Genomic DNA, 15779 nt, shown 5'->3' with positions numbered 1-15779 from the left:
GCCTGTAGAGTTTCCTGTGAGAGATCTCCTGTGAGCTTAATTGGCCTTCCTTTATATGTGAACTGATTTTTTTCATGTGCACATTTAAGGATCTTTTCCTTATGTTCGATTGAAGAGAGAGCTTGATTATCGTGTGTCATGAAGAACACTTTTGGTCAATCCTGTTGGGAGTTTTGTGCCCCTCCTGGATGTTGTTTCCCAATTATTTCTCTAGATTAGGGAAATTTCCTCTTATTATTTCATTGAATACATTTTTTTTTAAGATTTTATTTTTATTATTTTTTTATTGGAAAGGCGGATATACAGAGAGGAGAGACAGAGAGGAAGATCTTCCGTCCGATGATTCACTCCCCAAGTGAGTGCAACGGGCCGATACTATGCCGATCCGAAGCCAGGAGCCTCTTCCGGGTCTCCCACATGGGCACAGGGTCCCAAGGCTTTGGGCCATCCTTGACTGCTTTCCCAGGCCACAGGCAGGGAGCTGGATGGGAAGCGGGGCTGCCAGGATTAGAACCGGCGCCCATATGGGATCCCGGGCGTGCAAGGCGAGGACCTTTAACCACTTGCGCCACCGCGCCGGGCCCTGAATACATTTTTAAACCCAGCTTCTCCTTCTGTACCTTTGACTCCCGTAAGTCTTATACCTGACCTTTTAACAGTGTCTTTCAATTCTTGAATACTTTTTTTCGCCTGATCCAGCTCTGCTTCCAGCTTTTTGTTTGTTTCCCCCTGGTGACAGGAAATGTCTTCCAATTCTGAGATTCTTTCTTTCCAGCTCAGCGCATGCGCAGCTCACTGCTGTCTGCAATATTAGTCTTTCCACACTGTACAAAACGGCGCTTGATGTGCTACTACTGGAGTTCTTGATCTGCTGGCCGTCAGGTCTGAGGGCTACTCAGATCTATCTTGGGTGGAACCTGTTGGATGCCACATTGATGCAGTTCACTGAGCCATACATTAATTCACTCCCAGCTCAGTGCATACGCAGTCCTGCCCCATAGCTTTTGCCTCTCTGCACAAAGTGGTGCCTGATTCGGCTCTTAGGGGGTAGACTGGGCTGTGAAACCCACCCTGTTCCCGCGCCGCCTCTCTGGGACCTGCTGCTCTGTCTCTGCTCCTGGTTAAACCAAACAGACAGAAGGACAGGCAGGTTTTTTTTTTTTTTTTTTTTTTTTTTTTGTCTAGGTTCACCTCCTGAGCTCCCAGTGAATGCCCCTTCCCATTTTGTTGCTGGTGGAGTTCCAGCCGCTGGTGCAGTTCAGAATGCTGATGGGGTGTTGGTCACTGCAACACCACATTGTTGTGTCCGCTGCTTTCCCGTGTCTGTCAGTCTCCAGGTGCCCCTCTGCTCTTGTTCTGTCCTCTTCTCTCTCCTGGAATGTGCCCTCTCTGCTTCACACCTATTAATGTTTCTCTGCTTAAACGTGTCCTTACCCTATTCCGCCATCTTGATTCTGTCGCTGCTTCACTTCTAATCGAGCTTCCTGCCAGAGCACCTGGGAAAGAAACAGAGGACGGTCTGGGTGTTTGGACCCCTGCATCCTGGAAGAAGCTCCTGGTCTCAAGCTGGAAGAGCTCTGGCCATTGCAGTCATTTGCATAGAAAACTAGCAGATTGAAGATGTCTCTCTCTCTCTCTCTCTGTAACTCTGCCTTTCAAATAAATCAAGGCAGGCTGGAGAGAAGCGGAGAGGGCTGGGAGGGGCTTGCAGGCTGGAGCACCAGGCAGGGCCTAGGGAGCTCACTAGCTGAGGCTGGCGGGGGTGGAGCAGCTGGAGCCGGTCCTCCGGCACCACCGAGCGGTCATCACTGTGAACCACAGCATCCACCAAGGCCTGATTCTTCCCTGGAGGCCGCGGGCTGCCCTGGCCCAGGGTTCCCCACCTGCTCTGTTCTCAGGTGCTTGTCTGAGAGCTTCCACGAGCTGGTGCGTTCCCCAGACGCCTGCAGCTGCAGAGCTGGGCCAGGCCACGGCCAGGAGCGGGAGCTGCATCCGCGTCTCCCAGGTGGGTGCAGGGGCCCGAGCATCCAGAGAGGGGCGGGCACTGGGCCTGGTGGTGAAGACCCCTGTGAGTGTCAGGGTTCCAGACCCAGCGCCCGCTCCTGGCCTTGAAGGCCGTGGTGTTGGGTCTGGGGTTTCACTCTCTGGCACCCACAGGGCACGCATGGACTGAGCCCCCAACTCGCAGTTTCAGCGCAGCCCAGCCCTGGCACTGCAGGCATTTGGGAAGTGTACAGCAATTGGGAATTCTCTCTCTCTCTCTCCTCTTCCTCTTGAACACATTTCTCAAATAAATGGTTGGGGCCAGTGCTATGGTATAGCAGGCTAAGCCACTATCTACGGTGCTGGCATCCGTTATGGGCACCAATCTGAGCCCTGACTGCTCCCCTTCAGATATCGCTCCTTGCTTATGGCCTGGGAAAGCAACAGAGGATGTATTTCTTTGGGATCTTGCTTTGGGACCATGTGGGAGATCCAGAAGGAGCTCCTGGCTCTTAGTTTTGGCATGGCCTAGTTGTGGCCATCTGCGGAGGGAACCAGCAGATGGAAGATTCCTCTCTCTCCCTGTCTTTGCCACTCAGTCTTTCAAATGAATAAAGCTCTCATTTTACAAAGCATCGATGGAGCCGGTGCTATGTGCGGATACATGGCTGACGTGTCCTCCACGCTGGGCTGCCTGCACCGCCACCTCCAACCGGAGCAGCACCACGTCTGTGCAGCCTGACACACGGCTTGCAGCTGCAACAAGGATGCCACCGTCACCCACTGCAGGGAGTTGCACGCGCCCGTGTGTGTGTGTGTGTGTGTGTGTGTGTGTGTGTGTGTGTGAGTCCTTGGTGTTCAGAGGTGGGACCTAGCCCAACCGTGGCCACCACTGAAACAACACTGGAGATAGTCAACTTCGGAGGGCAGATGCTAGGCGGCGAGTTGGCGAGGGCATTGCCCGGAGAATCAAGGGCATTGGTGTGAATGTCGGGGATTTGGGTTGCTGAGGTTGTCTGCCAGGCTGGGTTGGGTCCCAGGGTGCCTAACAGGTGTCTGTTAGCTGCCATGCGTGCTCACTTCGGCTGGGTCCTTGGTGGTACACAGCGAGTTTTGCTTGGGGGAGGTGAACAGGCAAGGTGAGTTGGGTAAGGGGGCTGGTCTGAGCCTGCCTGAGCTGCTCTGGCAATGGCTCCAGGCTCTCCTCCAACGCCTAGCCCTGGCGAGCGAGGGTTAATCTTTGGCCCCATGTCTCAGAGTCACTGAGTAACAGCCGTGTCTCAGGCCAGCGCCTCCCCGGCATGGCTGCTCACACGTGGACGCTTCTGGGAAGACAGCGTGTCCGGTTAAACTCCACAGGTGTTGTGATAGTGAGAGCAAGCGAGCGAGCGAGCGAGCAAGCGAGCGAGGGAGAGGCTGCCCTGCAGAGCCCCCGAACCTGTGACCCTGTGCTGAGACGCACACCTCAGCTTAGGTGGTGAGCGGACAGCAGCCCTGCCTGCTGGGCCCCACATGAGGCCAGAGCTGTTGCGGTCATTTGTGGAGGAGACCCCAGAGCCTGCTGCCGTGCCCCTCTGCGTGGGATGGATCCTTCAGCCATGCGGTGGCCTTATGGGAATCTGGCATTGCAGACCACGGCTTTACTCACTGTACTGGACCCTCCATATTTCTCAGACAAATTAAATACAAGTGAATCTATCCAGCCTTTTTTTTTTCCCCTCTGGGACTGCTCCTGTTCCTCTGGGCCTACTGAGCCCCTTTTATGTCTTCCCCCCAGATCTCTCCAAGTTCGATAGCGCCCTGCCTCTGCTCCTGAGGGCACCTGCACTCCCCCACCCAGAGCCCTAGCTCTGGCTCTGTGCGCAGCTGTGCCCTGGGTTGGAGGTGCCCCGTTCTACTCGGTTTAATGATCAATGAGTGCCCCAGTGGAAGCCCTTCCCGACTCGGCTTCCCTCAGCCACTCCAGCTCAGACAGGGCACCTGTGGTATGGGCAGGATGACGGCTGTCAACTCCACTGGCGACCTCCATGCTCCGGGGCCACAGCTGAGCGTGACCGACATCATCGCCATCACCGTGTATTTTGCCCTCAACGTGGCCGTGGGCATCTGGGTGAGAGGTCCTGCGCGGTGACGGTGGCCAGCTGGAGCTCTGGTGTGGGTGCTGGGAGGGTCGGGGGGAGCCGTGCCTGGGGCTCGGGGTTCAGCCTCGGATGCTCCTGATCCCAGCGCAGTGAGGGTGTACAGGCAGCAGACAGCCCACCTTGCAAAGCTTTCTGGCTTTGGCTCCTCCAACGTCTAGCCCTGGTGAGCGAGGGTTAATCTTTGGCCCCATGTCTCAGAGTCACTGAGTAACAGCCGTGTCTCAGGCCAGCGCCTCCCCGGCATGGCTGCTCACACGTGGACGCTTCTGGGAAGACAGCGTGTCCGGTTAAACTCCACAGGTGTTGAGATAGCGAGAGCAAGCGAGGGAGAGGCTGCCCTGCAGAGCCCCGAACCTGTGACCCTGTGCTGAGACGCACACCTCAGCTTAGGTGACCCTCTTAGGTCACCCTGGTAAGGTGACCCTCCCCTGGCCAGCCCCTGTTGCCCAGGGGATCGAAGAGGTTATGGTGACAGCAGCAGCAGCAGCAGCGACTGCCACGAACGTTTATGCAATAAAATGTGAAGTCGCAGGTGGCTCAGTGCTGGCCTCGGCTCTGCCCTGGGAGCAGGCACTTGTGGCCCTCAGGGGTCTCTGGCTGTGATCGGGCCAGGTCTCCCACGTGGGTACACGGCCTGAGCGCTCGGGCCATCCTCTGCTGCTTTCCCAGGCACTTTAACAGGGAGCTAGGTCAGAAGTGGAGCAGCCGGGACCTGAACTGGCATTCTGAGATGGGATCACAGGATACAGCTTAACTTGCTGGCTCCAGCATCTTAGCCACCATGCTGAAGATCCCCTCCCGCATGTTTTGTAATTGTCACTGCTTTGGGGGCACCGTGGGATCACGCCCACAAGAGACGGAACCGTCTGCCACGCTGGACCAGCTGCTCCTCCCTCCTTCTCTCTGCCCATCTCCTTACACCAAAAGCTGGAAATGATTAAATGCCTGCAGAGGGAGGCATGTGGAAAGCTGAGCGAGTCCTGTGCTGCCCAGGGGTGAGCCAAGGTGCGGAGGCAAAGCCAAGGTCGCCTGAGAATCTCCCAGGAGGCGCCCGCGGGTGTGAGGAAGCCCACGGCTTGTGAGAACATTGGGGTGATCAGTGGTGACTTCAGCCCCATGTCTAACCTGGATGACATAGAATCCGGCTCCCTTCCATTCTCTGAAGCTGATGGAGGTCAGGAAGCTGCAGAGGAAACATTTAAAGATGAAAAAAAAACCAATTTTTTTTTTTTGTTATTTTACTGGAAGGGCAGATTTAAAGAGAGACAGAGAGAATGATTTTCTGTCTGCTGGTTCACCCCCAAAGTGGCCACAACGGCCAGAGCTGAGCTGATCTGGATCCGGAGCTTCTTCTGGGTCTCCGACACGGGTGCAGGGTCCCAAGGCTTTGGGCCGTCCTCTGCTGTTTTCCCAGGCCACAAGCAGGGAGCTGGGTGGGAAGTAGAGCAGCCGGGACACAGACTGGTGCTCCGTGGGATGGCTGCAGGTGGCTGGCTTCACACCGCAGCGGTTTGCCCAAGCTCTGTTGAGGGAGGAGCCGCGGTCGTGTGCCCGTATATCATATGCCCGTACACAGGATCCTGGAGCCTGTGATTCTCGGGGTCCCCAGCCCTGGCGTGACTGTGACTGTAGCTCCCTGGGGTTCTCGCAGCTTCTGCTACAAGTGGCATGGCCCATGGCCAGGTGCCCTCATGCTCTGGGAACTGCCAAGTGCATGCAAGCCTTGGCTCCGTTCCTGGCCAGCAGATGGCAGTCCTCAGGGATCAAGTAGCACATCCAGGCAACACAGCCGGGACCACCTGTGGCCCCTGGTGGGCATCGGCTCCCTGGTTGCCCTCAGCTAAGGCCAGGAGGCAGTCCTGGCAGGCTCTGGCCTCGCGCTCACCAGTCGCTGACCATCCTGGGACCAGGCACGAGCAGCTAAGGACTGTCACAGGCTCTGCGGCTTCCATGTCTCCGGTTCCTTAGAATTTGGAGATTGGATAGATTTGGGACCACCCAAGCCATTGGCCGGGAAAAATGAGACCCCCTTTAGGAAGGAACAAAGTGGGCAGCTGGCAGTGTCCTCTTGGAACTCTGAGCAAAGAAAAGCGTTAGGGAGAAAGCCCAGGTTGGGGGTTACAGTGCACAGCCTACACAGCTAGACACGGCTAGTCCGGCCGGGAGCGTGAGGGTCTTGACTGTCAGTACGCTGAGGGCACCGCACATGTTGCGGGTCTGGGTTGAACTCCTGGTGCAAGCTTCTGATGGCTGCAGTGGTGGATCCCTGCCGCCTTCATGAGGGAGGTACTGGGTAGGCAGCTGCCAGCGGAGGTCTTCCTGAGACGAACGCCAGGTGGCAGCATTGCCCCTGCCCGCCGCTGGGGCAGACGTCACTGGCTGCATTGCAGACCTGGAAGTACAAGGATTAACCATATGGGCTAATCCTCCCCCTTCAAGTGCCGGGATCTCATAGGGGCGCCAGTTTGTATTCTGGCTGCTCCACTTCCCTTCCAGCTCCCTGCCTGTGGCCTGGGAAAGCAGTTGAGGACGGCCCAGAGTCTTGGGACCCTGCACCTGTGTGGGAGACCTGGTAAAGGCTCCTGGCTTCAGATTGGCCCTTGCAGTCATTGGAAGTTTGAACCAGAGGATGGAAGCGCTCTCTGTCTCATCTCTGCAAAATCTGCCTTTCCAAAAAAAAAATTATAGATAGATCTTAAAAACGAACAAACAAAAAGAATAAATGGGGCCCGGTGGCGTGGCCTAGAGGCTTAAGTCCTCGCCTTGAACACGCCGGGATCCCATATGGGCGCTGGTTCTAATCCCGGCAGCTCCACTTCCCTTCCAGCTCCCTGCTTGTGGCCTGGGAAAGCAGTCGAGGACGGCCCAGAACCTTGGGACCCTGCACCCTGTGGGAGACCTAGAAGTTCCTGGCTCCTGGCTTCAGATTGCCACAGCACTGGCCGTTGCGCTCACTTGGGGAGTGAATCATCAGATGGAAGATCTTCCTCTCTGTCTCTCCTCCTCTCTGTATATCTGACTTTCCAATAAATAAATAAATCTTAAAAAAAAAAAAGAAGAAATGAACTAAGGGGTCAGGTGGCCCGACAGTTTAATCCAGCGTGCCATATGGGCTCTGGTTTGAGTTCTGGCTGCTTCACTTCCCGCCCAGCTCCCTGCTCAGCTCTGGGAGCTCAGCTCTGACCATTGAGGCTATTTGGGGGGTGAATCAGTGGATGGAAAAATCTTTCTGCCTCTCCTTTCAAATAAATAAATGATTTAAAAAAAAATTAGTAAGGAGAAATGCAAGTTCCAGGTGCCCGGCTCTCCATGGGAAGTGAGTCGGTGAGGCAGTGGCTGGGAGCTCCGGCCCCCTGTCCGACCCTGCCTCTCTACTTTGTAAATATATAATAATAAATAAATAAACAAAAATTCTGAACTACCCTAGTGCAATGACCAAGGCTGTGGGCACCAAGAGAACAAGCTACACACCCAAAAGGGGCCATTCCTGTCAGGTTCCATGTCACCCATTTGAGACCTAGTGTTCTATCTGCATTTCTCTTCTTTCTTTTTTTTTTTTTTCTTCTTATTTTTATTGGGAAGTCAGATATACAGAGAGGAGGAGAGACAGACGGGAAGATTTTCTGTCCCTTGATTCACTCCCCAAGTGGCTACAGCGGCTGGAGCTGAGCCGATCCGAAGCCAGGAGCCTGGAACTTCCTCCAGGTCTCCCACGCAGGTGCAGGGTCCCAAGGCTTTGGGCCGTCCTTGATTGCTCTCTCAGGCCACAAACAGGGAGCTGGATGGGGAGCAGGGCTGCTGGGATTAGAACCGGCGCCTAGTGAGTATGCAAGCTGAGGACATTAGCCGCTAGGCTACCATGCCAGGCCCTCCAGCTCTATTTCTGAGAAGTCGAAACCTGAGCCCTCGTAGCCCGGGGCGTTGGGCCTGACCCTAAGGTCCCCTCTGCCCTTGTCCTCATAGCAGAACGGGCATGTGAGATTAGCCCAGTCTCCTTGTCAGCACGTCACCGGGAAGGTGACTTTGAAATGGCCAGTCGGCCTTGTGGCTTGCTGTTGTTCTGTCTTCTCCGGTCTGTCTGCAACACCACCCTTCTCTGCTTGCTTACCCCATTAACGGAGGCTGAGAATGAGGCTGGGATTGTCCAGCTGCTGTGGGGTGGAGGGTGGTGGTGTCCTGGCACAGTGGGTTGGGCTGCTGCTTGACATACCTCCAGATCCGACGCTCTGCTGCTGTACCCGGGAGGGTGGTGGGGGGCTTGAGTGCTTGGGCCCCTGACACTCAGCGGGGGCGGATTCTGGTGAAGCTCCTGGCTCCTGGCTTTAACATGGCCCAGCTCTACTTGTTGCAAGATTTGGGGAGAGAGAATCAACAGATGGAAGAGCTCCTGTCTCACACAGACGATAATGAAACCTCACTGGTCTGTCTGCTGTTTTGGAGGCGCATCCGACTTGAGACGTGTGTCAGAACTCCAATCCTTTTTCATGGCTGCATACTATCTCACCAGCGATGTTTTATGTCCCCACCGGCCATACGCAAAGTTCTCTTGATGTCTCCCTTCTGTCCTTGCAGTCTTCTTGCCGGGCCAGCAGGAACACGGTGAGCGGCTACTTCCTGGCAGGCCGGGACATGACCTGGTGGCCGGTGAGTGTACCCTGGCTCCTCCCCGAGGTGTCTTCCTTATCCAAGGTCACTGCCCAGGTGGACTCAGCGGAGCAGGCCTGAGGCGGTGGGACCCACCCATCGCTGGGGCTGGAGAAGAGGGATAAGCTCCTGGGACCCCTGAACCAGCTGAGCCCACGCCTGTTCCAGCTCTGTGTTCTTGGCCATGGTGCATCAGGGTGACAGCTGAAGATGCAGGAGTTGTGGGGGGCCCGAGGATGTGGCCCCGACCTGGGACCTGCTCTCCACCGGTCTCCCCGCCTCTCTTCCAGATCGGAGCCTCCCTCTTTGCCAGCAGCGAGGGCTCTGGCCTCTTCATTGGACTGGCGGGCTCGGGTGCTGCTGGAGGCTTGGCTGTGGCCGGCTTCGAGTGGAATGTGAGTGCCCAGGACCTGCACCCCCGGGTGGGGGCGGTTCCTGCTGAGTGCCCTGCTGAGCGCTGAGCAGGATGCACGGGACCACCGGAAGGCGGCTGTGGGCCTGGCCTGCAGCAGGGAGGCTGCGTCGGGGCAGGCAGGCCGGCAGACTGCTGGTCCCCGTGGCCGGCTGCGGCTTGGGGCGGGCTTCGTGGAGGCCTGCCCCTGCAGACCTGCATACTCCCCCTCTGTCCTGCAGGCCACGTACGTGCTGCTGGCTCTGGCCTGGGTGTTTGTGCCCATCTACATCTCCTCAGAGGTGAGTCTGCTGCTGGGATCTCAGCCCCCATGGGAGCTGAACTTGGGTCAGGTTAGCCGTGGTGACGGGCAGGACCCCCATGGCCTCGTGCGTGCAAGGGGCGGGCTCTTGGCGATGGAGGTGTTATTAGTTCAGGTTACATTTCTGTCCTTAGTTCAGGCAAGCCCATCTGCCCTCAGCCTCAGGGGACCTAGGCATACCTGGGCTTCATACAGCCCACACACCTGTTCTGTACACTTGAACTACACACCTGTACTGTTAAGCCGAACATCACACCTGGGATGTGTACCTGGCTTGCTCACCAGGACCGCACACCTTGGTGGCACGTCTGTTTGCACCGTCCTTGCCTCTGGTCCCGTCAGTCCCAGCCCTGCCATCACTACGCTGAGTGGATTCTGTCCCCTGGGCGTCTCTGCCTGTTCCCCGGCTCTGCTGCTCACAGCCACCTCCCCCTGCAGCTCCCACACCCATAGCGTTTCTCTCGCAGCCCCGTCCCAGCAGTGGCTCCTCCAAGCCATTCCCCACCTTCAGCTCTCAAGAAGAAACCTCAGCGCCCCCCAGCATCCCAGCACCCCCAAACTCTCACAGTGCAGCTGAGAACATGCAGTCAAGGCCCAGGGCTGGGGGGAGTAGCAAGCAGGTGGCGTGGTGGGGAGTATCCTGTCCCGGATGCCAGATGGCGACTCAGGGGACGAGTGCTTAGCCCAGCTGCTGTGCCCCCCCCCCAGATCGTCACCCTGCCCGAGTACATCCAGAAGCGCTTCGGAGGCCAGCGAATTCGCATCTACCTGTCCGTCCTCTCCCTGCTGCTCTCTGTCTTCACCAAGATCTCGGTGAGCTGCCCCCTGGTTCCCCGGCTTCCACCTCAGTGCTTGTCACGGCTCGCGGGGGGCTCGGGGCTACAGGATAACAGCAGCTGGCCTAGCCTCAGCCTCTCCCAGGTGGTGGCTGGGGGCTTCAGCTGGGGGCTGGGCGGGCGGCGCGCAGGAGACCTTGTGGCTACTGCTTGGGCCCAGCTTCTAGGAGGGGTTGGGGTGTCTGCCCTGGGTGTAGCACGCAAGTGGTTCAAAGGTGTATGGTCCTGCTTAGCTCCGGATCAGGCTCTCAGCTGGGGTGTGGGTGCTGTGGTGACGGTGGGTGGCGCGGGGGACCTGTGATGCTCCTAAAATCTTTGGACGTAGGAGTCTGAGGGAGCGTGGACTTCCCTCCAGCTCTGGCTTCTGAGAGGAGCTTGGTCCTTGAGCATCTGTGTGAGGCAGGTGTGAGGCAGGTGTGAGGCAGGTGTGTGGCAGGGTCCAAGTTTCTCCTTGATGGTGAAGGTGCCCCTCTGGGCCTCCTCCTGTAGCTTGTGGAAGGAAATGGCAGAGCTCGCAAGGGGAGGCATACACGCCGCTTTCCACAGCGAAGGACATGGGTGCCCTGGGCGAGAGGTGGACAGTAGTAGGCCGTGCTTTGGGATGCGCAGGGGTCCCTGATTAGGTGCTCGGGGTCCAGGCAGGAAACAGCATTAGGAAAACCAAGAGAGGCAGCGGAGCGCTGGGGACCAGGGCTGCAGTGTTTCCGGATGTGAAAGCGTGTGCTGGAGGCTCCAGGCACTCAAGATGAACAAGGCGCTCTGGGGGTGGGCTGTCCTGGGGGAGGCCAAGTCTGTAGGCCCCCCCGAGCTCGAAGCCTAAAGCAGGAAATTTGGGTGGGACTCCCATGATGAGTAGAGCAAGACGCCATAGAGAGGGAAGGTTGTCCTGGCCACGGCCTGGAGCAGCTGCTTACTCGGTCAGAAGCCAGGGCCCTGCTCCTCTCTGCCCTTGCCCCAGGGGGACAGCCATCCAGTAGCAGCCAGGATGTGGCCACTCCAACTCCACTTGTGACTCAGCGCCCCCCCGCAGACTGTAAAACGGGGAGCGAGCGCTCACATCAAGGCTGGGCTTGCGCGCCAACGCCGGCACTGCCTTCCAGAAGCCGAGGGGGGAAGCTCCAGGATGCTAATTGCCAGGCTGGGTCTGGGAGGGCACCGTGCCGCCCTGGCCGGCGGCTGCGTCTGTGCAGTGAGCCCTGTCTGGAGTGAATCCTGTCCCTGAGCTCATGGAGAAACCTCGGGGACCTGCTGCTGTCCTCCTGGCTGGCAGGGAGGCACTGGGCTAGCAAGGTGCACAGCTGCAAGGAACCGAGGTCCAGGACCATGCCTGGGGATGCCGGAGCCCTCTGGGAGCCAGGGGAAGAAGGCAGGATACAGCCAAGGACTGCTGGGTCCAGGGTGGGATCCTCTGTGTTATGGCCCCACCACCTTCCTGCTCTGGCTGCAAGCCAGTCTAGCCACCTAACCAGCCGTGCTCCAGGCGGAGTTCCTTAACCTCAGCTTACATTGTCCGCAGGCTCCCTCCCTCTCATTTACTGTCGTTGTTGCTGTTGTTTTACGTTTTATTTATTTTTATGGGAAGGGCAGATTAAATTTACAGAGAGAAGGAGAGACGGAGAAAAATCTTCCATTGTCAGCTTCAGTTCCCCAAAAGGCCTCAACAAGCCTGAGCTGAGCCGATCCAAAGCCAGGAGCCAAGAGCTTCTTCTAGGTCTCCCATGTGGGTGAAAGGGCCCAAGGACTCGGGCCGTCCTCTGCTCCTTCTCAGGTGCCTTAGCAGGGAGCTGGGCTCAAACCAGTGTCCACAGGGGATGCCAGCATGTAGGTGGAGGCTTACCTTGTGAGCCACGGCTGGCCCTTCCCTTCTGCACACTCCGTGTCTGCACACTGATTGCACCTGTCCTGCTGTTTGCTTCCCCTCTCCATCCCAGGCATGTTGGTCCCCGGGGCTCCCTTCTGTGGGCTCAGGAGCAAAGTCAGGGCCGAGATAGGGAGCTCTGAGGCAGCAGATGGCCAACGGAGGGGGTTCAAGCCTTGCTTCCCAGGCAGGAAAAGGGAGTGGCAAGGCCCAAGAGGCGGGAAAGTGGGGGTAGCGGCTGCATCCTGCTGAGAAGGGGAGTGACATCCCCCAGAGCCACCCAACAGCTGCAGGTGGGTTGTGAAGACAAGAAGTTCTACCTCTGTGGAAATAAGCTCAACTGGAGGGCAGGTGCCTTTGGGGACAGTGCTGCTCAACCATGGTAAACATCACAGAACGGACCAAGCAGGCAGGGAGGAAGGTGGCTTGGGCAGTGGGCACCAGCATGGACCCCGGCATCCTTCAGCCCGGGATGCATTGCAGCCGGTGGCGTCCAATGCTTGCTGACTGCCCGCAGGCTGGGTGAGCCCTGTGGGTCAGCCACAGCCCGTGCCAGTCAGCCCCATGCGGCACAGCCTTCTCCCTGGGCCCTGGGCTCGGATACTGCTCCAGCCTTGGGTGCTCTGGGTGGGTGTGGCTTCAGAGCCCTATCCCAAGGACTGCTGGCGGTTAGATCTCTCCGTGCCTGAATATCCCGCAAGGGTCAGCACTGGGTGTCACACACGATTGGGTGTGACCCTGTGTGCAAAGGGTGGGGAATCAGGGTGGGTGGATGGGGGGAACAGCACAGGCCCTGGGAGGACCCAGCAGACACAGAAGGCAGGAGCAGGGCAGCTGAGGTGAGCAGGGACCAGACCACAGGGCAGGAATGGGCAGGTTGCTGGGCTGAGCATGGCACCATGGCCAGGCCCTGCTGGGTGGCCAGGAGGGCGGCCCTGGCTCACCCTTCTTGGGACATGCTGTTCCCTGGAGCAGCCCCGGGGTTTCGCCACTGTGGACAAGTTTCTTCTGTTCTCTTGGGCTTGCCTGCCCTGTCTGGGCCTTCAGGGGGGGGTTTGCTGTGCTCTGGGCCTCCTGGGAACGAGGTGAAGCTGCGAGTCAGCCACCTCTGGATCCCAAATAGGTGTATTGTAGGTGGTGGTGGAGGGGCCAAGTGCTGCTGTTGCAATTGCTCCAAGTGAGTGTGTTGGCTCCATTTCACAGCTAAGGGCTACTGAGGCCCGGGGGTGGAAGGGACTGACACATGGCAGAACAGAGACATGGAGCTGGGTCCTCACTTCTCCTTAGCTGCCTGAACCCAAGGGAATGGGAACTGTGACTGCAGAAGGAAGGGGTGATCTCACTCGGGGTTCTTCCTGGACTTGCCAAGTCCAATGCCTGGGCCTTCACTTGTGCTGTCTGCACGTGGCAGGCTGTTCAGCTCTCTGGGGCTGTAGGGGTGAGAGCAGTGGGCGAGGGGAGTGGGGTCCGAGAGAGCTGGCAACTGCACAGTGACAGGCCTGGAGTGGAAGGGGAGGCTTGGGCTCTGCCTTGCTGAGGGGGGAAGCTGGGACGCAGGGAGGGTCTTCCTTAGTGGCCAGAGGTGGAGCCGCTGGCTTCCTAGAAGCTCCATGCCTGGCTTGCTCTGCCCTGGAGTGTCCTGGTAATTCCTTCCTTTGATAGCTGCCAGGCACCTTCCTCGGACAGCCGGGGGATTTTTCACCCCCTGCTTGGGCCTCAGTTTCCCCTCCAGCCAGATGGAGAGGTGAGAGTAGACGCTTGAAGAATGCTCCCTGCGCTAATGTTGAGCCCACAGGCTTCCCTGCAACGAGGAGTGGGTCTTATGCCTCCTGAGCTCCAGGAAGGAGGGAGCCTTGTGCAATCCCAGGCCAGCCCCAACCTTCTTAGGAACCTGTTGGCCCCCAGGGACACACCTTTTTCTGGGTCCCTCAGCCTTGCATGGCCTTCCCCTGCAACTCTTTTTTTTTTTTTTAATTAATTCATTTATTTAAAAGTTGGAGTTACACCATGGAGAGAGGGAGAGATCTTTCATAGCTGGTTCACGTTTAAAGTTACAACAGCTGAGACCAGGCCATTCCAAAACCAGGTGCCAGGAGCTTCCTCCAAGTCTGCCTCTTATGTTTAGGGGCCCAAGCGCTTGGGCCATCTTCCGCTGCTTTCCCAGGCACCTCAGCAGGGAGCTGGATTAGAAGTTGTTCTGCCGGGATTTGAACCGGCGCTCGTATGGGATGCCGGCATTGCAGCTGGCAACTTCCACCTGCTGTGTCATATAGCCAGACCTTACAGCTCCTGGCTTCTGCCCGAGGCCCCCCTGGCATGGAGGGGGTTGGGCTTCACTTCTGCCCAACCCGCTCCCAGGTTCAGTAACAACGCAACATCAGGGGAGCATCGGCCACTGCGGACTTTATTGAGAACGGAAGCGATCCTGTGCATGCCGACACGGCACAAATAGCTGCTCACACAGCGTCTGCGTGCATGTGTGTGTGTGTGTGTAGGGAGGACAGTGTGCCCCCCAGCTCTTCCCCTGTGGGGCATGGAGGTGCAGAGAGAGGACCTTGGCCAAGCCTGGCCCCGCAGCAACTCCGACCTGGGGCTTCACACAAGGCTTGCTCTCTCCCCAGTTGGACCTGTACGCAGGTGCTCTGTTTGTACACATCTGCCTGGGCTGGAATTTCTACCTGTCCACCATCCTCACGCTCACCGTCGCCGCCCTGTACACCATCACAGGTAGGACGCCCTGTGGCAGGGTTGAGGCGGGGACCTGCACGTGGCTGACCCAACGGGGTGGTTGGGGAAGGCAGGCTGCTTGGGATATGGCACCTGGGAGGTGGCCCAGTCGGAGTGGGATGGGCAGGAGGTTGGAGGTCAGCAGCTCGGCCACCTGCAAAGCACCTGGGCACGGCAGGGCTGTGACGGCCCAGTCGGATGCTGCAGGGTCCAGCCCACCTTGCAATGCCTCGTTCCCACCTACAGGGGGCCTCACCGCGGTGATCTACACGGACGCCCTGCAGACGGTCATCATGGTGGTGGGGGCTGTGGTCCTGGCCGTCAAAGGTGAGGATGAGGCTATCTCTGGTCTCAGCAGGGTCCAGGCTGGCTGGGTCCTGCCATTGCACACTGCCCAGCTGTCACCGGCTTGTGGCCTTTTTGCTGGCCGGCCAGGAGCTGACTCAGGAACACAGGGTGGGGCCGCGGCCCCGAGGGCTTGGCAGCTAGGTGGGGCGGAGGTGTGGGTGTGGAGACACAATTAGGAGACCACGGAAGTGTCCCAGGCGCCTCCTCCCATTGTCTAAAGATCCCGTGCAAAAGCCCAGGAGGTGCCACCGCTGCTGCCAGACAAGCAGGGAGGAGCAGCCAAGAGCTCAGCTCAGTGAAAACCCGGTGGAAATCTGGACCGGTCTGGGGACCCAGCCAGCTAGGCCCAGGGTGGATGGGAGTGGAGGGACCAGGCTGGGCAGGGCCTGGCTGCGAGGTAGAATAAACTGAGATGGGACAGGTGTATGGGGGAGAGAGACCCCCGCCTAGTGCCCCATGCCAGCCCTGGTCCTGGGAGACTCCATTTTCCTTCTCTATGCCTGTGGAGGCTGGGGCCACATCAGCACTG

At 58.1% G+C, this 15779-nt stretch overlaps 1 protein-coding gene across 2 annotated transcripts in view; it reads left to right on the top strand.

Moving 5' to 3' along the window:
• The first annotated feature begins 3979 nt into the window (after window positions 1-3979).
• Window positions 3980-15779, top strand: part of SLC5A10 (solute carrier family 5 member 10) — a 45541-nt gene continuing 33741 nt past the window's right edge. For both annotated transcript variants that reach the window (XM_040974491.1, XM_040974490.1), the window contains exons 1-7: window positions 3980-4093; window positions 8697-8768; window positions 9059-9163; window positions 9402-9461; window positions 10190-10294; window positions 14797-14902; window positions 15149-15229. In XM_040974491.1, coding sequence (XP_040830425.1) covers window positions 3980-4093; window positions 8697-8768; window positions 9059-9163; window positions 9402-9461; window positions 10190-10294; window positions 14797-14902; window positions 15149-15229 — 643 coding nt within the window. The remainder of the gene's footprint in view (window positions 4094-8696; window positions 8769-9058; window positions 9164-9401; window positions 9462-10189; window positions 10295-14796; window positions 14903-15148; window positions 15230-15779) is intronic.

Source organism: Ochotona curzoniae, unplaced genomic scaffold (assembly GCF_017591425.1).
Source record: "Ochotona curzoniae isolate NIBS_2020 unplaced genomic scaffold, NIBS_Ocur_1.0 contig_2456, whole genome shotgun sequence".
NCBI lineage: Eukaryota > Metazoa > Chordata > Mammalia > Lagomorpha > Ochotonidae > Ochotona > Ochotona curzoniae.
This window is presented reverse-complemented; position numbering and strand designations above follow the sequence as displayed.